Source organism: Ailuropoda melanoleuca, chromosome 16, assembly GCF_002007445.2.
Source record: "Ailuropoda melanoleuca isolate Jingjing chromosome 16, ASM200744v2, whole genome shotgun sequence".
NCBI classification, from domain to species: domain Eukaryota; kingdom Metazoa; phylum Chordata; class Mammalia; order Carnivora; family Ursidae; genus Ailuropoda; species Ailuropoda melanoleuca.
This window is the reverse complement of record NC_048233.1, coordinates 30,208,521-30,232,917: the sequence shown is the minus strand read 5'-3', so window position 1 is coordinate 30,232,917 and position 24,397 is coordinate 30,208,521. Positions and strand designations below refer to the sequence as shown.

The following is a 24,397-nucleotide window of genomic DNA, read 5'->3' as shown; positions in this document are numbered from 1 at the left end:
GTGGCTCCAGTAGGCTTTTGATCAAGTGCAGAATTCTAACTTTAGAAGAAAGTGTCATTGTAGAATTGCACCAGATAATTTAAACAGACAAGGAAGACTTTATTCAGGACTGTTGCCACAGAGGTCAAGGCTATTGCGATGTAAGGGAAAAATTGAACCCAAGTGCTGCCATGATCTAATGGAAGAGTGCTGAGAGACAGTAGAGGGAACATTGGTCTGTTTGCTAATTAGCACGGATTAAAGTTAGGCTCCTACCTTCCCAAAGAGACTAGGGGTTAGGAGTGCTATCTTTCTCCATGATTACCTTTCAGTAAGATGGCTCCCAGGTCCTGGAGAGACTGTCCTGGGTTGTAGAAGATTTACATCTCAAAGATGCAGGGAAAGAATTTACAATTGCAAGTTTTCTAAAGCAAATGTTCTTAGAAAAGGAAAGTCGGGGCCTACAGTTATGAAGAAACCTTTCCAAAGTTTAGCCAAATTGAGGGGAATGAATGTTAAGGCCATTTGGTCAGAAGATACTTCTCAGCAATTTTGTCATGTGGAACCAGCTCTTGAATGTCGGTAACCCTTTGGAAATATAAATGCATTTATGCAATGCATTATCTTTAGACCAGGAAAGTTCTGTGTATAATTATATGTATTATAAACCAAGGGGAGATCGCGCCTTAATTTTGTTTCTCTCTAGATCTCAAGGGCTTATTATTATTTTTTTCTTATCAGAAAAGAACTGTGTGCCCTGAGGCTGTTCTCCTTCAGGCAATGTTTTAATGTAGAATTGAGCTTTATATGCTATTACAAGTCCCATTTAACTTTCCATTTTCACTTAAGAAACTAAATGGACTTTAAAGCAGCCTTTGTGCTGGTAATTAGGGCAACTCAGTGTGAATCTCAATGTGTTTGAGTGGTAGCACTTATATTACTTTCTCTCTCAAATTCATCTCTATTCAAATGCAACATCCTACATGGTAGAAGTATATTGAAATTTCAGAACCTTGTGGCTGACCCAGACAGTAATAACAGTTGCAGTTAAACCTTGCATTTCTATGGTGCTTTATTATTTTTAATCACATCCTCACACATAATCTCATTTTGTCCTTCCAGTAAACACTGTGGTAGGATTTATTGCAGACATTTTATAGGTGTTGTCTTGGAAATTGTAAGACTGGACTTTGAGCCTTCTGGCTCCTGGTTTAATGTCTAGTTAGAAACTCTGAATCATTTTTCAGATACAGATATTTAATTAGCTTGAATTTGAAAATCACTATGCTTTCCTTTTTAAGTGATAAAATTGAGATATTTCTTAAATATTCAATTTGTGTTTGTAATAGAACTTTAAGAAGGCTTCATAGTCCTCTAATTATAGGCATAAAGGTTCAAGCTAAAGGCACATGATTTTTTTTTTAAGTAAAGATGACTATAAAATGAGTTTAACAAAAGTACTTTAATACTTCTGTAACTGAGATTCAGGAATAGCCTGTGGCGTTGACAATGAGGAATAATTTCTGAAAAAAATCTGCATATGCCTTGGCGTATCTTTGGAAAGCCTTCTACATGTCTGATATAATGTAATAAATATTTCTATGTTAATCTCCATCCAAAAAGAAATTGACACAGTATGGATGTAGGCAGAAAACATGATTTTAAGTATTTCATTCCGAAATAGGCATCAAGGAAAATGTCCAAAAAATGACATCTTTAGCCTGATCAGTCATGCTTGAAATATTTTTTCTGTATTCAGGCAACCCTGCCCAGCCTACGTCTCTCCACTACATGAATCCTTACCAACTAAATGCCTATGGAATGGCCCTGAAAGCAGTGGGAGAAATCGTTCAAGATTACGACAGTGATAAAATGTTCCCTGCTCTAGGCTTTGGTGCAAAACTGCCTCCAGATGGAAGGATATCTCATGAATTTGCTTTGGTAAGAATACATCATAAGGATTTGATCTCTTGAAAAAAATAATTTGTTGGATCTTTTAATATTAGTTCACTACTTACACTGTAGTCAATCATGTAGCAAGCTTTTGTGACTGTAGACTCAGCTTGATTTTGCTGAATGATTGATTTAGAAGTGTGATATTAATGGGAAAAAGTTAAAAATATTAGTAATAAATATATCTAAAATGCATCTGATTTTAGGGGGTCTATTCTGGTTGTCAGTTGCTGCTTAACAAGTCTCCTTAAATATTAAAGGCATCAACCAACATTGTTCCATGATATGATTTTGGGGGTCAGCAATTTGAGCAGAATACAGTGGGAGGTGGTATATTTCTTCAGGATATCTGGGGCCTTACCTAGAATGGCTTGCTTGACTAGAGGTGGCTGGAATTACTCAACTAGAACCATATATCTGGGCTTCATTCTGATGTGGGCTGGATGACTCAGGACTTCTCCGTGTCACATCTTGGGGGGCGAACATGTCCCCTCAGATGGCTTCTTTGCTCTTGTCTGATGCTCAGGACAGGATGACAGGAATAGCTGGGTTGCCAGGACGTCTCTCCCTTTTTCTACCTACAACCTGTCCATGTGGTTATCATGGACTTCATCACAGTACGACCTTGTCTTGGTAGTCAGATTTCACACACAGCAGCCAGCTTCCCCAGAGTGAGTAGTCTAGTACTCTAACAGGCTGGGGCAGAAACTGTAGGGCTTTTTACGCCACCACATTAGAAATCTCAGAAAGTTGTTTTGGCTAAATTCTCTTGGTCAAGCAAGTCACTAACGCCAGCCCAGTTTCCAAGTAACCTTCACCTCTCAGTGGGAGGCTATGTCAAAGAATGTGTGGCTATCTTAATCTACCATCTAATAAAATGGCATTTCTTTTCAAATTCCAAGGAATAGTTATGGCTAGAATTATTATTTTAAATGTGAAGCAATAATTATGGCTATAACTAATTATGATTGCAATATAATGGAGTAGATATGACTGGAATAAATATTTATCTTGCTAATATTTACTTTACATAGACCTAGTCCATATTGTGTGATTTTAGATAAGCGATGTACTGCATTCTACCTTCAGAATACACATCACACAGATAATGCTTATAGACCCAGTTAGCCACTCTCACTGCACTTTCTGATAAAATAATGGGAAAATCAATATAGGAATGGTTGGCTATCATTTTGGAAAAATTTTAGCTTTTCCTATTAGAAATGCCTTCTGATCCTCTATACATTTCAGAAGTAACCTCTTCCATCCCCATTATTTTTGTAGGCCTTTGTTGTTTTTATTCTTGTTACAAAAGCAATGCATAATCAGAGATTTTTTAAAGTTCTCAAGCAAAATAGACAAAAATAAACAGGAATACTACCATTTGTTGAGAAATTACTGAGTATCCAGCCAAATACTTTACAATCCTTTTCTTTCAAAATCTTCCTAACATTTCCACGTGGCGGGTATCTCATGACTATCACATCGAACTTCTCTCGCAAGCGCTACTCATGTTGAAAACAGTGAAGAGTGCCTGCCCAGGTGTTGCATAAATCAGCTCAGCATAGCAGGAGTTAACCAGGGTTCCACAGGACAGGACTTGAACCCAGATCAGTTTTATTTTAGAATGCATGCTTTTTAACTGCTGCTAGGCATATTTTATAACAGTATCTATAATCAATCCCACATCTTGGATATGTGCTTTATGTATACCATGGCATGATATTGATCATGATACACACTCAGACACACACACACACACGCATCCAGAAGTTTTATATGATTAGATTGAAACTTGCCTAAATCTTTTAAAAGCAGTATTTTTACATTTTTATTTCTATATTTTTCCTTGCTTTTCTATTCCATTGCACACACAATTGCAGGAAAGGTTGCTGGAGGCTTTAATTCTTTCTTCCATGAATTAGCCCACATGCCACATTCCCAGTGTCATACAAAAATGAATATCTGTTGGGATTTTGTTGTGTCTTAGAGAATTAAAATCTCCCAGAAACTTATAAAACCATGAAAATCACTCATGTGATGCTAAGTCTTAAGTGCCTCAGGAAAAAGGTCATGAGCTATTTTAAAGCTTAAGAAAAGGAATAATTATGTTAAACTAAATGAGGTTTATTAATTTTTCCTTCCATATGCTTCTTCTCACCCTTGTGTGTGATTTTTTTCCTTTTATCTCTCTCTAATCCTCTATTTTTCTGCTTTTCCTACCTCCAGATTCATTTCTTATAACCAAACCTATGCAAATATCTATTGCTAAGGAAGGATTTTTTTAATTATTATTTGCATCTTAAACAGTTCTTTGAACCCAACTCAAATACTTATAGGATAAAGATCATACCCCTTTAAGGTTATGAAAAACAGTCTCCCAAATTGAAGCTGAAAACAACGATGATGATAATGAATGAACTTTAACAGCACTGACCAATTAATTTTTTCAAAGCACTTTTGTTTTCTTGGGTAAATAAGGCAGAGGAGTTAAGTAGGTCTTCAGTGAGACAGTACTGGATTTGATTTTTTGCTACAGTATTCTGTTAACCTCGTCCTAAACAACTGCAGTGTATACCTATAGGTACTGAAATGGCAAATAGGAAACCCAGTGTCGTGTCAATCTGGCAATTAATGTAGTCTTGAATCCTAACAAAACCTCATTTTTTCATGGTAACAATTGTATGATACAGATTCATAAATACGTATTTATCACACCAAGTTCAAGTAATTTTTCAGATAGCAAGGAAGGCCTTCTTAAAAATTAAATAATCCCTAGTTGGTGAGTTTAGGGCTAGCGCAAATGTTGAAAGTTGAACAGAAAAATGTAATTTTTAGTGTTCCTTTGCTGTTAATCAAAAGGTCTCCAATAAACCCCAGCTTTTCCTGTGAAATATGAATACACATCCACATATATTCCATAGTAGAAGAACAGGGAATAGAAAAGGAAAGGAAGAATGTTTTGGTAGCACCATGTTAGCACAAAGGTTGTAAAAGGGAGTCATGGCTCTCCTCCCATCATGATTCTGGTAACACCTTAAGTTGTTATAACAAAATATAATTGTGTAGAGCTTCAGAGGAGATACTAGTAATGGGCATGTGGCCAACGACGCTTTAAAGAAAGTCTCCTGCAGTGATCAATAGAGAAATGCTTACACCCGTCCAAGTGATTTCTCCTACGAGAGCTCTAAAAGTGCTGGCCTACTTTTTGCTTATTTTGGCATTTATAGAAATCTGCGCAATTTAATATTGATACGTGTGTCTTTTCTTCCGTCTAGATGCTAACGATTTAACAACCAAGGGTCTTAACATAGTATGCATAAAAGAGAAGCTCAACAGATGTTTGTTAATGGAATAAAAGGGAGACTTCTTGCAGCTTTTCCCCACCTAAGCAATCTCTGGGCAGCAACGGATACATTTCCAAGAGTAAAGAAACAGCTCCTTAGAGCTTCTCTTCAGCATTTTGTCAGCTGGTTAGCCCTGCTGAAAAGTGTTATAGGCTCTAGGCAGCAATAGAGACTGTATAGTCTTCTCTCTTGGAGCTGAATCTAATTCCCCAGTACAAGGCTTCAGGGAGCCAAATGGAGGGAAAAATGGATGAGAGCCGGCCATCCCTCCCCGCTCAAGCCTGCATGGTGGGAATAGAGCTCATTTTGAATTCTGTTCTTTATGTTCTATGTGTTCTATAAATTAACATTCATTATTTTATAAATGGGAAAGGTTGTTAATTAAAATGGGAATATAAAATAGGGCGTCCAGTGCCCTCTTCATTAATAAACAACAAAATTGAATGCACTTATTTTCAAAAATATCCTGTGCTTTACTTTGTGCTACAGCCGCACATAAGCTTATTTTAATTTGTTTTAACAAGTAAAAACTAATTGCTTGTTAGTAATTAGTAACTAACACATATAATTATTTTGTGAAATGAGTTTTTAAACAGACTTAAAAAATCTTTTTATAACTCATTACAACTTTGTCATTAAGAGGAAAATCTCATTTTCATAGCTGTAAATTATTTTAAACAATCCTGATATAATGCAAGGCATATATTAAAAAGAAAGTATAAATTTATGTTGTAAGTATTCTTATCATCCAAAGCATATGAGGAATTCGTAGAGCAATTTATTATGGAATTAGGACTAATGCAGAAATCAGTGCTTTAAATATTCCTTAATGATGAATAGAACATCCAATGATTATCTTTCCACTAAGAAATGAAATGGTGAGAAAAATGGTGACCTTGTTGTAATTTCAGTTCTACAGGAATAGAGAAAATATATTATTTTGTAGAAATACAAACCCTTAGTTAAAATGTTAAAACGATGATGAAAAAGTGGCTCAGAACTATACTGGTTTGTATTTCTTCCCTGAAGGCAGATACAGAATGTATTTTTATATGCTCAAAATCAATAACGAGTTTTAATTTTAATTAGATTTGTATCTTATCAAGGGAAATTTTTTTAAAGTAAGGTTAGATAGGTCAGCTCAGATTAAAATCAAAAGCAATCATTAACTGCTTTGTGCTAAATATTAAACTTTTACATTATAATTTCAATCAATTAATATAACCAATTTTATAATATAAAACTATAAAGATGTCTTTTGTTAGATAAGAGGGTTTTTATTATTTTTATGCTTTAAAAATTTACATGATGGTCAATTAATAAAAAATTTTGAATAAAAGACAAAATTAAAAGGAAAAAGTGGGTATATATCCCTCTCACACAAATGGCAAAATTGAAGTGGTTGATAACATCTGCCTTAGTTTCCTAAGACCTCTTGTCTTTCAAAATGTTTAGGATTTCAAAACATGGTGGCGTGGTGGTGGTTAAGAGATTAGGCTCTGGGGGTGCCTGGGAGGCTCAGTCAGTTAAGTGTCTGCCTTTGGCTCAGGACATGATCCCATGGATCTGGGATCGAGCCCTGCATCGGGCTCCCTGCTCAGTGGGGAGTCTGCTTCTCCCTTTCTCTGTCCCTCTGCCTCTCCTGCTGCTTGTGCTTATGCTCTCTCTCTCCCTCAAATAAATAAAATCTTTTAAAGGAGAGAGAGAGATTAGGCTCTGAAGTTAGACCATGTGGGTTAAAATACCGGTCCTCTCCTTTGTGTTGTTAATTTTGGGGCATACTAAACTCTCAGTGCCTTAATTTTTTCATTTTTAAAGTGGGGATAATGACAATATTTTATCTACTTTTTTTTAGGATTGTTATAAAAAACTGTCTAAAATATGTAAATATTTTAATGCAAAGCTTAGTATATAGAATTCAACAGATTTTATTTACAAATTACCAGTCACGTGATTGTTCAGATAAAAACATGCATGCTGAAATTATTAATTATGTTTAAATAGAAACTGTCTTTAGTGTTTTAAATAGATCCCATTTTTTTATACTTCCTCCCTTCCACAGGTGGAGTCTAATTCCCCTTCCCTTGAGCATGTTCTATAGTTAGTGATACATTTCTAGCGAAGAGCTTCAAGTACAAGTATCAGTGTGCATCTTACGGGACTAGCTTATAAAAGGTGTTGGGGCTTCCTTTTTGCTGTGTCTCTTGGATTGCTCATTCTGAGGAAGTTAGCTGCCATGTTGTAAGAACACTCAAGCAGCCCTACTGACCTCCTGCCCCCAGCCCTACACGTGAAGCTTCCTGGGAGCAGATCTTGCAGCTCTGGTCAAGCTCTCAGGTGCCCAGGTTGGCATATTAATTGCAAATTCATGAGAAATGCTGAGCAAGAACTACCTGCTAAGCTGCTGCTGACACCCGAAAACTGAACTTAAGATAATAAATAATTATTGTTTTAAGCCACTAACTTTTGGGGTAATTTGCTACAAAGCAATAGATAACTAATATACTGCCTTATTTGTGTAATTTGCAAAATCTGGACTAGGAGAATTGAACCTAATAATAACAAAGCATTCAAGGTATGGAAAAGCTAGTCTAGGTCTCCAGGAATGAACTTGCCCTTCTAGGTGCCATTTTCAGAATAAGAACTTAGTGGCAAGCTCCATTTCCCTTGGACAACGTGAATGGTTCTTTGATTATTTCCCTTACACCGTGTCTTGATAATTTTCACGCTGAATTACATTCCCTCAGACCCCTTCTCTCCTTAGGGTTATCAATTGTGACCTGAAAATGTGCATGTGGCAGATATTTTGTATTTTTCCTTCTATAGGGTAAAACTGAATGGATAGCGATTGTTTTTCTTGATTTTAATAGATGTCACTGCAGAAAACTTGGGAAATACTGAATAGTTTAAAGAATGAAATAAAAGTCACCAATCATATGTAATCATCCTGAGTTAACCACTGTTAATATCTTACTTACTTCTTTTCAGGGTTTTTATATGTTCATCTCTGCACACACATAGACATGTATATAATGAAGACATTAATTATAGAATGTTGTGATATTCAGTTTCTCAAGATTATTTAGAGTTTTCTGTGGTTCTTCTTTTGGAGAATATCAATTTTTAATGCTTATGTGTAAGATTCACCATATCCTAATTTTTATAATACATTGTAATCTATTGTTGACCACTTAATTTATTATTTTTTTGCTTTTATATAAATGACCATTCTTTCTTTCAAACGACTTTGAGTGTCAACCTATCTTTTCTCTTTTTCAGTTGATCTTTAAGACACTACTAATTTTTACTCTTCTTTGCCTGTCAATTCCACAGAATGGGAACCCTCAAAACCCCTACTGTGATGGCATTGAGGGGGTCATGGAGGCTTATTATAGGAGTCTGAAATCTGTGCAACTGTATGGGCCAACCAACTTTGCTCCTGTAATTAATCATGTAGCAAGGTAAGTGGAAGTAGACAAGATATTTTTTCCTGGGTACCAGACTGCAATGAAATTATAATATTATTGTTACCATGACTCCACAAATGAAAGGTGTTTTCTTCTCATTTACCTCCAAGAAAGTGAGGAAAAAGATACAGTGGAAAGAGTCTCCATTGAGCTATCATAATACGGCGCTAAGAACTTTCGAAGTCTGAAGTGAAGAATATACACAGAGTTATATCAGGACTTGTATTTGTTCAACAAAGAAGTGTTTTGTTATTTGAAAAGGCAGCCATGAGAGCAATAACAGATCGATTTTGATCTCAGCAGTGTAAATCATTTAATCTAATATCACATTCCATAGTAACATAGAAGTGATAAGAGACCATGAAGACAACTAAAGCCTTTTAGTGATATATAGGGCACATTATTTTAACCTCTCTGAAATTAATATAATAGCTAATTGTAAAAAATTCCCAGAGCTCTACCTGTATATAGTACATAGTATTGAGAGCAGAATATAATTGCTTATGATTCCAGTTACATGGTCTGGAAAAAGGTTTTAAATGTAAAAATCTGTACACATTTGCTTATCATTTTTTTCATCAGTGTATAAAGAAAGAAATTAGATACCACTTTTAAAATTCCTAAAAAGTTTGACCCCATTGCAAATCCTATGAAACACTGCCTTATTTTTAGAAAATGAAAAATGTGTAGCTTTTGTACCTTTCCCAATGTGTAGTCAGAAGTTGAAAGTATACTGCATTTGGGTAAGTTGATCAATGCCTAAAGGTGGTAAGAAACCTCAGTTCTCCATTTAAAGATTCTGGTACCAAATCATCTCCATATTGGACATCATGAGTGACTTAAATGTGTTCTACTTTCCATTATCTGGGACATAGACAAGATACTAAAATACTGCTGTACTCAGGGCTGACCCCAGCGGAACTCTCTCATGGAAGTCCATCTCAGGTTGACAGTGATACATCGATGACCATTCTCTGAGGGTGACCCTATGGCTCAGATTTTTGAAACATTTTTATCCACAATCTGTTAAAGTTATGAATTTCATATCTCATCCCCGGACACACACAACTAAAAAAAAAGGATTATTTATGAAGTAATACTATCCTTATCTTATATTTCCTCTTTATTTCTATGGTGTCCTATTCTTTTCTGTTAGTCTTTTTTTTTTTTTTTTCCAATACAGGTCTCAACCCATAAAATTGATTTCAGAATCCACTAATGGGTCATTACCTGTAATTTGAAAACCATATCCTAGCTAATTGTATTAGCCTATATAAATAGTGTTACCTGTATTCTATTTCCTAGATTTTTGAGGGTTGTCAAATGAAGCAGTATTAAAAAATAATATTATCACAAAATAAATTATAGTTGATTCTCATTCTCTCTCACACACTACCATACAGATCACTGTCTTTTATAAAAAAGATATGTGAAAAACGATAGGACTTATTTTGTGCAAACTCATGCTGGTTATTATAAATGTTCTTAGAGTCCTTACTGGTTAATTTTGTATCTTTTACCCTGGATATCTCTACTATGAAAGTTCAACTTTTAGATATAAAATTTCTAGGTGCATTTCTTTATACCATTTAAAACTATAGGCTTTACATTGTCCTATTACCATTTTTCATGTTTTGTCCAGCATTTAAAAAAAATTCTCAAATATAAGGGTAGATGCCAGCTAATACTTTCAGACTCTGACAATAATCCATAATCTAATAATTCTTCATTGTTATTTTTTAATGAGAGAAAATAGGAAACACAGAAGATATGGCTTTTGGGGAATAATCTTTCCTTCCAATATGATCTGAAGTTCTATGTATCTACTTTTATTATGAAGCTTTATAAGAAATGCTTTTCTCTTTTACTTTATCTTTGAGAATAATATTTACTTTAATTTTTAAGCCCTTTGTTAAGACAGATGATTTCTGTCTGACCCAAAATTACCATCCAAAATATTTGTCAGTTAAAAGACAAGCTATTATTTTTTTCTAAATCATGAGAAGTGCCATAGTTACAGTATATATGACCTCTGTTTTAAATAAAACTCCTTGAGCATTTTGTTACTTTAAATGCATACATTGGTGCTTCCCCATGCCGATAGGAGGTAAGTACTTAACAAAAGTCTAATAAATTAATTCTGTATATGTTATTTGTCATTAAAAAAATATTTTCTATAAAGTCAAAAGCAAATGTATAGCCTTGCTTTTTTATTTGCTTGATTTTTTCTTCTTAAAAAGTGTTTTTCTATATTGATAAAAGTTTAGTTATTTTTAATAGTTTTCTATAAACATTTTGAAGAGTGCTCTTATTCTTTTTAAGAATAATAATTTTAAGGGTATGCTCATGTTTAGAACTGAAATCTATGTGGTAAGACTATTGACTTTTAAGATAATATTGAGATGACAGTATCGTGAGTCAAGATCCAAAGCATTATGTTTGTGAAACTTGAGTTTTACGTGCTAGTCTGAGGTTTTCCAACCCCCTGTCTCTAATTTCCTGCCTGACCAGTTTTCCTTTCATAGAGTTGTCTGGGGAACAGCATTTCAGATGATGTAAAAATCCCACTCAACATCCTTGATGCCCTCTCACAAATTTCAGTTCAAACACTTTAGTTTGGTATTTAAGAACTTTTAATATCCAGCTACCACCACCCGTCCAACTTCATTTCCCTCCACTTTCTCCCAAATGTGCTGTACCCCAGTCATAAAGAGTCATTAATTTTGGCCTCTGAATTGTCATTCCATGAATACCTTTTATCAAAACACTAATTTGATCCTACTCGATTGTTACATGAAGATCTTCTCCCCACTGAGGACAGCAGTTGTGACTAAATTACATATATATAAGTATCTCTATATTTATGTATATGTTATAAATTATATTTAAATTAAATTATAAGTTATATTTAATATTTGTAAAAATAATATAATTTCTAATATATATGTTATAAACAAACATAAAGCCCAATACTTTATATTTACTGATAGATCCACCCCTTTAGTTAATTAATTAATTGATTTTTGTTTTAAAGATTTTATTTGTCAGAGTGCACAAGCAGGGAGAGCAGCAGGCAGAGGGAGAAGCAGGCTCCCGCTGAGCAAGCACCCCAGTGTGGGACTCAATCCCAGGACTCTGGGATCATGACCTGAGCCGAAGGCAGATGCTTAACTGACTGAGCCACCCAGGCATCCCTCACACCTGTTAATTTAATTGAATTTTCTGTATTCCATGAATTATGACTACATTTTAATAAATAAGTTTAGAAGCACCTGGGTAACTCAGTCGGTTAAGTGTCTGACTCTTGATTTCAGCTCAGGTCATGATCTCAGGGTCGTGAGATCCAGCCCCATGACAGTGTGGAACCTGCTTAAGATTCGCTCTCTCCTTCTGCCCCTTACCCCCACTTGCACGCTCTCTCTAAAATAAAATAAAATAAAATAAAATAAAATAAAATAAAATAAAATAAAATAAAATAAAATAAGTAAGTTTATAACAGAAAACTAAAGGAATTATTAATGATAATGCTTAGTCAGTGTTAATGACCTGGAGAAAATGTGATTGTGATTGATACCTACTGTATCAATCAGGGTCCTCAGGAGAAACAGAACTAATAAGATATATAAATACAGATACATAGATAAACTTATTTTAAAGAATTGGCTTATGCAGTGGCAGGCACTAGCAAATCAGAAATTTATAGAGCAACCGGGTAGGGTGAAAACACAGGTAGGATATTATATCCTTGCAGTCTTGAGTCAGAATTCCTTTTTTGGGGGCGCCTGGGTGGCATAGTATTTAAGTGTCTGCCTTCGGCTCAGGGCGTGATCCCAGAGTTCTGGGATCAAGCCCCACATCAGACTTCTCCACTAGGAGCCTCCTTCTTCCTCTCCCACTCCCCCTGCTTGTGTTCCCTCTCTTGCTGGCTGTCTCTCTCTCTATCAAATAAATAAATAAAATCTTAAAAAAAAAAAAAAGAATTCCTTTTTTTGGGAAAACCAGTTTTTGTTAAGGCCTTCAACTGAGTGGATGAGGCCCACCCACATTTTTGAGGATAATCTCATTTACTTAAAGTCATCCATTTGTAGATATTAACTATATCTTCAGAATACCTTCACAGGATACCTTAATTAGGGTTTAACTAAAAGACTGGCTACCACAGCTTAATCAAGTGGACACACAAGACTATTGCACCTACTGAAAGATATGTATCATCATGTGTTGTACATTGAAAACAAATTTAAAATCAGAGAAATCCTTTCCGTCTATGAATTTATTAAGAGATCTAATGTCTATAACACTATGCTTCAATCTCATTAATTAATAATAGTAGGAAGAAAGGTGTTAAGGAAGTCATGTGTTTATAGAGACGTGGTTGTGACAAAGTGGGGCTTACTCATCCCCCACTGACCTTGGTGCCCTCTTGGATATGGCAATTACTATTTTTACATTCTTGTTTAGATCACTTTTTCAAAGGTTTCTCTTCATCTAGAATTCTACTTCCCTCAGTAACTTCAAGTTATTTGACGTATATTTTGTTGGTATATTTTACCAGCTTATTACTTCAAAATAGTCTAATATACCAATGAAAATATCAATGATCTTTTCAGGCTATCATGAAAATGTTACTATTTTCTTCACTTGACTTAAACAATATGTATTGTTTCCTAACTACTAGTCATTTGTTTCTTGTGCCTAACCAGTTACTTGTTCTGAGGCTGTCACATTTCAGCTTTTAAGAGGAATCTCTCAGTTTTTACCTATTGACTAGATTTTTGTATCTGGATATCTAGATCCAGATAAGCAAGTAAAATTAAGTTTCAGTTTTTGAGCCCATAATCTATCTCAGGCAATATGCTCAGTGCTATCATCTGGAATATTTCTTTTAATCGTCACAACAACTCTAAGAGGTGTCAGTAGTGTTATTATTACTATTTTCCTGATGACAAAATGGATATGTAAGAGTGGCCATTTGTGGTACAGCTAAAATTCCAAACAGACTAATCTTATTCCAAGTAACTATGTTATGATGCCTTACATACATAAACCCTTTTATCTCAGTTCCAGAGGTAAACACACATAAAAGAAAGTGCAACAGAACTACATATGATTGCCGATACAGCGGGTCACTTCATTACACTGCCAAAACTAGTTTGGGTAACAACTTAGTAGAAAAAAAATTACCGTGTTATGTTGTATTGAAATATTTAAATGTACCCCTTTATTTAATATTAATATTTAATTCATTATGTATATCAAAATTAAACTACTTAAATAAAACATTCTTGAGTCAGTTTCTTATCTTGTCTTGTTGCCCTCTCTATTCCTATGAACTAATAATGAGCTGAGAGAATATTCCACAAATCTGAGCCAACCATTAATGAATTTTATAAACACAGTCCCAGAAAGTTCCTTGACAAAGACTCCAGGGGAATGCATTTGAATTCCAAAACCCTGACAACAGTTCACCTCTCTCTCAGATTTACCCTAGTAATATTAAAATATAAATTACACATTGCCTATATTTGAAAAAAGACATTTAAGAGGCTTTTAATAATAAGAGTTTTAATTATGCAATTTACAAAAGGATTCATCATCAGGTTCCTTTAAGCAGCAAGGTTCTTTAATACATTTAAAATCTAATTAGAATCTGAAGATTATATATCAGTGTTACCTCTTTGAAGACAGATTGAGATGTGATCAACCTCTACTTTCTACTTAACACATTTCTGTAACATTTTAATTATTTTATTACAGATATATAATACTTTAAAATAGACTAAATTAGAAGAAATGGTAGCACAAAATATGATTTTGTTTAAAACTTAGATTTATTTGCAAAGTGCAACAATATGCCAGTACATACCACAAACGCCATAGAAACCATGACAAGTTTTAAAAGATTAACTTATGGTGCTTATGATGATAAAGACTAAAATGAAATTTATTTTCAAATTCATGTATCTAGCAGTAATGAGAGCCACACAATAAGCTTGCATATCTTTCTACAGCACTCAAAGTTAGGAAATATGAAGCATTAATACAAACACATATTTTTGATAAAATAAAATGTAAAATTCCTATGAATTTTTAAGATAAAACAACAAACTTCAGAGAAATTCTAAGTTTGCTATATCTGCTTCAGGTTCTGTTCCTAACTCTTTTGGCAGCAGGAATATATTCTCCCCTTCTTTTAGGTATACTTTCTGGTAAATCAAAAGAAAACCAAAATGTAAATGTATGAAGCTCAACAATCCAAAGACATGGAGTGCCTGAATATCCGGATAAAAACACAAGACCAAACTATATGCTGTCTGCAAGAGACTCAACTTAGATTTAAGGATATGCATAGGCCAAAAATGAAGGGATGAAAAAAGATACTCCATGCACGTAGTAACCAAAAGAGAGCAGGCAGGAGTTTCTATACTTACATCAGAGAAAATAGACTTTTAAGTCAAAACTGACACAAGAGACAAAGAAGGGCACTACATAATAAAAGGGCCAATTTATATGATCTGTTAATTGATACATACAGGTATCCTCCACTTTTCAAAAGTTCACATTATGCCACTTCAGCTTTTACAAAAAACCTACATTAGGATGTATTTTGCTAACTAAACAAAATCCAGAGATGTTTGCTTTTATAGATGTCAGTGCTTGTTTTACAGCAAGCTGTTACAGAAGCAGCATGAATCACAAGCATTGAGAGTGATGCCACCAAGCTCCTTCCCTGGGAACTACACTCAGCATCAGTGTCAAAGTGCCTTAGCTTTGAACTGTATCTTTGAGTATCTGTGCTTTATCTCCACCGTGCACCTGTAAGCAAGAGGTGTCCTAAGGTATCAGAAAAGCCTAAGATAGGATAGGTTATTTTTTAGGTCTGGGAACACTCAAAAAATGTTCCATATACATTAATGGTAATTGCTTTTTCACTTTATACCATTTCTGCTTATGGGAGCTTTCATAGGAATGCTGTATTTTCTGATAGTGGGAGAAACTTTCAAAAAATGAAGTATTATTTGGCCTTAAAAAAGGAGAGCCCTACCATTTGTAACAACATGGATGAACCTGGATAATGTTATGCTAGGCGAAATAAGCCAGACACAGAAAGCGGGGGGGGGGGGGNAAGAGGGGGGGGGGGGGGGGGACTGTGTGATCTCACCTATATGTGGAATTTTAAAAAGTTGAACATACAGAAGTAGAGAGTAGAATGGTGGTTACCAAGGAAGGGGGGAAGGGAAAATAGGGAAATATTGCTCAAAGGGTACAAAGTTGCATTATGCAGGATGAATAAGTCTAGAGATCTAATATGTTGTGTGATGACTATAGTTAAATACGATACTGAATACTGGAAACTTGCTTACAAAGTAAATATGGGAACTATGTGAGGAGATGACATGTTAATTAGCTTGACTCTAATAGTCATTTCACTATATATGTGTATATCAAATCATCATGTTGTATCTCTTAATAAATAGAATTTTTATTAAGAAGAATGAAATTTTTCTTAAAAATGTCAATTCAACAGGAAGTTACAATCATTATAAATGTGTATGCACCCAATATCAAAGCACCTCTAAATATATAAAGCAAAAACTGACATATCTGGAGGGACAAAGAGACAGTAATATAATATTAGAAGATTTCAGTACCCACTTTTGATAATGGATAGGTTATTCAGAAGCAATAAGGAAAGAGCAAGCTTGAGCACTACTCTGGACCAAATGGACCTAACAGACATATATAGAATATTCCACTCAATAGCACCAGAATACATTTTCTTTTCAAGCACTAATGGAACACTCTCTAGGATAGATTGCAATATAGAACACAAGGCTAATCTTACTAAATTTAAGTTTTGAAATCATTTCAAGTCTCTTTTCTGAACACAGTAGAAAAAATTAAGAACTCAGAAAAAGTCATAAATGAATGGAAATGAGCATACTCTGAATATCCACTGAGTCAAAGAAAAAAGTCAAAAAGGAATTGGGAATATCTTGAGATAAATGACAACACAATATACTAAAACTTAAGGAATACTATAAAGACAGTGTTAAGAGGCAAGTTTATAGTGATAAATACCACATATTAATAAAGGAGAAAAATCTTAAATGACTTAACATATCTTAAGGAACTAAAAGGAGAAAAAGCACAGGTTAGCAGAAGGAAGGACATAATAATAATTAGATTTAAAATAAATGAAATAGAGAATAGAAAAGCAATAGAAAAAATTGACAAAAGCAAGAATTGGTTTTTTGAAAAGGTAAATAAAATGAACTCTTGTTAGACTAAGAACAAAAGAGAAAAGACTGAAGTAAAAAATGAAAGAGAAGACATTAAAACTGATGTCACAGATAAAAAATATCATAAGGGACTATTATGAACAATTGTACTCTAACAAATTGGGCAACTTGGAACATATGATGTACCAAGAATAAATCAAGAGAAACAGAAAGCGTGCACAGACCGATAACAAATAAGAAGATTGAATCAGTTACCAAAAATCTGCCAACATAGAAAAGCTCAGGGCTAGATGGCTACATAGGTGAATCTTACCAATGATTTAAAGAAGAATTAATACCGATTCTTCTTAAACGGTTACCAAAAAAATGGAAGAGGGAATACTTCCAAGTTCATTTTATGAAGCCAGCATCACTCTGATACTAAAATTAGGCAAAGGCACCACAAGAAAAAAAAAAAAATACAGACCAACATCCCTGATAAACATGGATGTCAAAATATTCACAATATTACTAGAAAACTGAATACAATAGGACATTCGAAGAATTATACACCATGACCAAGTAGAATGTATTTCTGGGATGCAAAGATGTTTCAACATATGCAAATCAACAAATGTGATACACCACATTAACAGAATAAGGGACAAAAATCACATGATCATCTCAAGAGATAGAGAAAAAGCATTTGACAAATTTCAGCACTCTTTCATGATAAAAACTATCAACAGGGGCGTCTGGGTGGCACAGTCGTTAAGCGTCTGCCTTCGGCCCCGGGCGTGATCCCGGCATTCTGGGATCGAGCCCCACATCAGGCTCCTCTGCTATGAGCCTGCTTCTTCCTCTCCCACTCCCCCTGCTTGTGTTCCCTCTCTAGCTGGCTGTCTCTATCTCTGTCAAATAAATAAATAAAATCTTTAAAAAAAAAAACTATCAACAAGCTAGGTACAGTAGCAATTTATGTCAACACAATAAAGGCCACAGCTAACATCATACTCAATGATGTAAAAAAACTAAAAGTTTTCCTCTAACATATACAACAAGGCAAGGATGCCCCACTCTCCCACTTCTATTTAACATATTTCTAGATGTCCTAGCTAGAGCAATTGATAAAAAAAAAAAGAAAGAAAAACCATCCAAATTGTAAAAGAAGAAGTAAAATTATCTCTGCAGATGACATGATCTTATATGTAGAAACCCCTAAAACCTGAACAAAACAAAACAAAAGAAACCCTATTAGAACTGATAAATGAACTCAGTAAAGTTGCAGGACATATAATCGACCTATAAAAAAGTTGCATTCTCTAAACTAACAGCAAACTATCTGAAAAAAAAATTAAGAAAATAATCCCATTTACAGTAGCACCAAAAAATAAAATAAAACACTTAGGAATAAACTTAAGGAAGTGAAAGCCTATTATAGTGAAAACTATGAAACATCAATGAAAGAAATTAAAACACAGACAGATGGAAAGGCATGCCATGTTTATGGATTATAAAAATTAATGTTGTTTAGATGTCCATACTACCCAAAATGTTCTACAGATTCACTGCAATCCCAATCAAAATCTTAATGGTATTTCTTACAGAAATAGGAAAAAAATCATAAAATACATGTGAAACCACAAAGGACCTTGAAAAACTGAAGGAATCTTAAAAAGAATAAAGCTGGAAGCATCACAGTGTCTGATTTTAAAATATACTGCAAAGGTGCAATAATTAAAACAGCAAGGCACTGATATATAAGCATATATGCCAGTAGAACAGAAGAGAGAGGCTCAGACAGAAGCCTGCAGATATATGGCCACCTGATCTTTGACAAGGGTGCCAAGTAGACACAATAGGGAAAGGATAGTCTCTTTAATAAATGGTGTTGGGAAAACTGGATATATACATGAAAAAAAGTGAAATTGGGTCCTTATATTACCACTCACAAAAGTTAACTCAAAATTGATTAAACATAAGACCCAAGACGATAAAACTCCTAGAATAAAACATAGAGAAAAACTTGACATTGGTCTTGGTGATGATCTTGGGTGTGACACCAAAAGCACAAGCAGCGAAAGCGAAGATAGACAAGTGGGACTACATCAAACTAAACATTTCTACACAGCAGAAGAACCCATCAGCAAAATGAAAAGGCAACCTGTGTGAGCAAATATTTGCAAACTGTATATTTGATAAGGGGTTACCTTCCCAAAATATACAGGGAATTCCTACAACTCAGTAGCAAACATACCACTAATCTGATTTTAAAAATGGGCAAAGGACTGGCACAGACATTTCAAAGAAGGCATATAAATGGCCAATAGGTATATACAAAATGCTCAACATTGCTAATCATCAGGGAAATGCAAATCAAAACCACAATGAGCTATCATTATCACTTCACACTTGTTAGCATGGCTACTATCAAAAAGCAAAAAGATAACAAGTGTTGGCAAGGGTGTGGAGAAATTGGAACTCTTTGTGTGGTTGGTGAGAATTTTAAATTGGTGCAGCCACTATGAAAAACAACATAGAGATTCCTCAAAAAATAAAAATAGGCTACCAGAAATCCCACTTCAGAGTTTACATCCCAAAAAAGTTGAAATCAGGATCTCAAAGAGATGTCTGCAGCATTATTCACAACAGCCAAGATATGCCCATGGGTAACAATAAGATATTGTGAGCTTAAAAATTTTTTAAAAGGGTAGATTTCCTGTTAATTGTTTTGTTTTGTTTTGTTGACCATGGGCACACATACAAAGGGACACAAAATTTGGATGTGGTATATTTATTACCTTGATTGTTTTAATGGTAACATGAATTTATACACATGTCTGAACTCATCTAAATGTATACCTTAATTACATAGTTTTTTATATACTAATTATACCTCTATAAAGCTGTAAAAAAATATACTAACGACTGAGTCTTTATGTTCAGAAGTGTTGAAAGAGAAATAAAAGTAAATACCCCCACCCCCCCAAAATTAGTTAAGCCAGTTGAATAATATTTATAAAAATGCATAATGTTTAACTTTCTATAGTGTTTTAAAATCTGGTAAAAATTTGCCATTTTAAGAGGATCATTTGGTAGGAAAAGCAGAAAAGCCACACTCATGTACTCAGAAGCATTTCTCACTACTATAGCTTCCCATTAATCACATGAAATATGAAACCCTATATTTCTGAAGCATAGTGAGAAATGCTTTTTAAAAAATAATGGGTACTTAAAAATTAAAAATGAATACCTAAGGGAGATTATCTGAGTTCTTTTATTAAGAAAAAAGTTAATCATGAGCTAGAAAAGTCTCAGATCTGGTTGGAATTGTTTTTCATTGTTTGTGTTACCATCAGACTTATAAATTCCTTAATGTTGAAAATCAGTTATTGAATACTGTGGGAGTATTTTTGGCTGTACATTGTGGAACCAGTTCAATGCTATCTTTATATTATAGGGTGTGAACATGCCAGTTACTGTATTCTCTTGATCAGTCTATAAAATTACCATTTTGTTAGCTGTATGAGCCATTATTAGTTTCTCCAGTATGGCAAATTTGTACATATTTTTCTTGTCCATCTAGTTGTTCATTCTGCTCTCTAAGTTTTGCCCTGACATATTATGCTGTTGGTCTGTCCCTGGTCTGTTCAAACTTGATCCCTTTGGGTACTTCAGGTTATAAAGGAGTTTTATTGGTAATCGATGGACATGTTCTTGAACCCAGTTTTTCTGGGTTGCTATTTTCCTATGATTCTATGATACATAAATACTCAATGATTTTACAGAAGTAGACCTAAGTTTTCTTGTATAATATCTCCTAAGAGTACAATAATGCTTGCTTATTACTAGATACGACCTGTATACTAATTACATACTAAAAGTCATAAAAGTTATTATTGTTGACAATATAATCTAAACACCCAGAATGTAGAACACAATGGGAAAAAAAGAGATATAATAAAATACAACATTCATAAAATTCACCTGTAAATTACTTAGTATTATTTGGTGAGAACTCTGATAAACTTCAAGTACTAGAATATGTTCTTATTATATGCCTAATTTTTGCCTTTGGTATCCTTTTTCCCATCTTTCATCAGTTTAACAAATATTAAGAACTTGAACTATGGGTATGTCAAAAAGTGTTTCTTGCATTTTTTCATTCAGGTGAAATTCACGTAATGTAAGAGTAACCTTGTTGAAGGTTAGTTTGGTTAACATTCAGCACATTCACAATGTTGTGCAAGCATCACCTGTGTCTATTTCAAAACAAAAAACACTCATGATTCTTGCTACCATTTATAAAATGGTATTATGGTTTGAGTAGCGTGAGTGCAGTTTCTTTATTAATAACATAAATATGTGTGATCTTGATCTTAAAGGCAAGGAGATAAAGTTTAGATAGTTAAGTAGTTTACTGGCGATCATACACATAATGTGTTGGCCAGGATACCTGTTCTGCAAGCTATATCCATTCTTTTGTGTTAAACATATCCACATCCAGTTCACCTATTATTAGTGAATGAATTTCTAAGGCAGGTAGGCATGTCTGTGTGCTGGCATGTGGCAATGTTGCTGTTATTCTAGTGTGCTATTTCAGAAAAATGTATGATTTGAGAGCTTGCAAAATATAGACTCCTAACATATGCTTAAATATTTTCTTGGGTTAAAGGTTTGTTGACTGTTGCAATTATATTTAGTAACCATCACATACAGAAGAACTGTTTTATTTTATGTGGTATTCTTTTTCTTTCATTGCTTTAGATATGCCTCTTCTGTAAAAGATGGTTCCCAGTATTTTGTGCTCCTGATTGTGACAGATGGTGTTATCTCGGATATGGCTCAAACCAAGGAGTCCATAGTCAATGTGAGTAGGGGTCATTCGGTCTTGGGCTGGCTAAGTGACAGGATGGTGCTATTTGGTTGAGTAAGCAGAGTTGACTTTCGTTGACTTCATAGTGAAACAAAATGCCTATGGCTCTGCAGTTGACTGCATTCTTCATCTTATCCAGACAACTCAAATGCACATGTACCGTTAATCCTGAAGGACTACCCTGAGGGGTGTGGATAATTGAGGTGTAACAATTATCCCCCCCAAATAAAAATAAATAAGGTAATAGCATCACCTGCATGCACATAAGTGAATTTACTTCTCCTAGTTGGATGTCCTGGTACACAATCTTACAATTTGTACAGAATATTTCTTATATTTACATTTCAGTTACACAACTGTACTGACATTCTTATTTCTATAGAACTGGAAAGGACTGAACTTGATTCACAAACCATTCTTCTTGTCATAATTCCTAAGTATTTATTTTTATGATTATTTAATTGATTTCTTTATAAGACTAGAATCTATAAAATCCAGTTAATTGATTGCCTTCTTTATAGGACTAGAATCTATAAAAGACTGTAATCTATAGAATTACATCTTATCTTGCTATTCCAGGTTTAGCAATGTTTGGCACAAAATTGGCATTTAGTAAAAATGGATTGTGTGAATGAATTTCTTATCATATCATAATTATTAATAGCATAGGGAAAATATAATTAGCTGTTTGGTGGAGGGGAAAATTATAGGCATATACTTAGAAAATCCATACATAAAAAGCAGTAGCACTAAAGGCTTACACATTTGTTATTTTATAACTAGACACGGGTTAAAGTCATCTTGATTTTCTTTATGTTCTGGTCAGTGGCATTAGTGTGCACTTTAAAATAGGAACTTAATAATTTAGGCTGAAACTAACAAGACATGATGTACTGAGGAACAATGATTCATAATTTGATGACCTTCATAGCTGCAGATGTGGTCATGCCAGCCTTCCATCTCCCTGTTACCAGATCTCACATTCTGACCATGAAATTATTTAAAATGATTACATAGTGTAAGTGATACCTATGATGGGAAAATTTGCTATTGCATCAAATATTCAGTATCCCTCACAATCTCATGGATATTTAATACATAATTTAATTATTCTAATAATAACTTTCTGTTATTATCATTTGTATTGACTCATTTACTATAAAAATTGCATTTCTTACCCTTGGGTGTAAATGGGATAGAGTAGAGTACCACTGTTTCACACTATAGTGCCTTTTTTTCCCGTTTAGAGAGGAACAAGAACATAAATTAAGTGACCAACGATACCCAAGGTCAGCTTGGGAAGATGTTGGCTGAGAATAGCAAATGAAAGCAGATGAACAATACTTTTTTATTTTTTATATTGTCCAAGGCCGGTCGTTCCTGACGAACATGTGTACAGAGTTCAAAAAGAATGAGTAGAATCGAGCATATTGTTCTGTGTTAATTTTAAATATGTTCAAACCTATTTTGTGAACGTCTTGAAAAAATATCAAAGCAGTATATTATTTTCTTCTTAAACCTCAATTCTGTTCTTCAGAATTCAATTTCTTAATTGTGAACTGATGTGTATTCTCTTTGAAGGCTTCAAAACTTCCAATGTCGATAATTATAGTAGGTGTTGGACCAGCAGAATTTGACGGTAAGTAATAAAATTTCAGTAGTATTCCTTGGGGGTTTATTTACTCTGATTCATTATGCTTTAGTCACTGTTTCTTGTATATAAGAATGTGAATATGAATGTGGATCGTAAATAATGTCCATGTATATATAGACATAGATATCTCACAATGAAGTCAATCAAGTTGAGCAAATGAAAAGATTGTCTTCTGACTAGGGCCTTATCTCTCTGGTATAGATTAATTCAACATGTAGCTTTCTATTCCATTAGTGATGGTTTGTATCTCAAAATAATATTTTTTACAACTGACAGAGTGATAAATTGAGTGGTTGTTCCCAAGGCAAAATACACTCTGGGTTCACTAAAAACCCTTGAGGATGAACCCTAAATTAATAAATCATTTGGTTGTGAAGAGAGATATTAACACAAGCATAATATGCTACTTTAATGGGTTTTCAGACACTGGCTAGTTGATAGACATTAGCTTTATAAATATATAAGTTCTGTCATATGAAAGAGCGAAGTAAAATGAAAATGGACCTGACCATCTGAGATTTAATGACGCTTTATCAAATTATGCTAAATTGAGTGACTCGGTAGTTCTGTGTTTGGGCCCAGGTCTTGTTCAAATGCCAATTAAGTGACAGGTGTTTGTGTAACTAGTGATCTAGGTAAACTTCTTTAAGGATAATCTGTTCCCAGTCATCTGGTGAATTCCTTTCAGAGAGAACTCCGTGGCGACTGCATGGATAGCAGTCACCTGCTTCAGGTGTTTTGACTTTCACAGTGACAATTTATTTAGCTTGGGACTTTGGAAATGAGAATAATTTTAGAATATTTGGAACAACCGTTGGTACATCGCAGGTTAATTTAGGCACGTACGTGGTTAGCGCTACGGTCATCACGGGGATATTTCTCGTTTAGCCACCAGAGCC

At 34.3% G+C, this 24,397-nt stretch overlaps 1 protein-coding gene across 1 annotated transcript in view; it reads left to right on the top strand.

Moving 5' to 3' along the window:
- Positions 1–24,397, top strand: part of CPNE8 (copine 8) — a 209,653-nt gene that overhangs the window by 172,176 nt on the left and 13,080 nt on the right. Inside the window, exons 15-18 of the mRNA XM_002929624.4 lie at positions 1,739–1,920; positions 8,613–8,740; positions 21,736–21,838; positions 23,426–23,483. Coding sequence (XP_002929670.2) covers positions 1,739–1,920; positions 8,613–8,740; positions 21,736–21,838; positions 23,426–23,483 — 471 coding nt within the window. The remainder of the gene's footprint in view (positions 1–1,738; positions 1,921–8,612; positions 8,741–21,735; positions 21,839–23,425; positions 23,484–24,397) is intronic.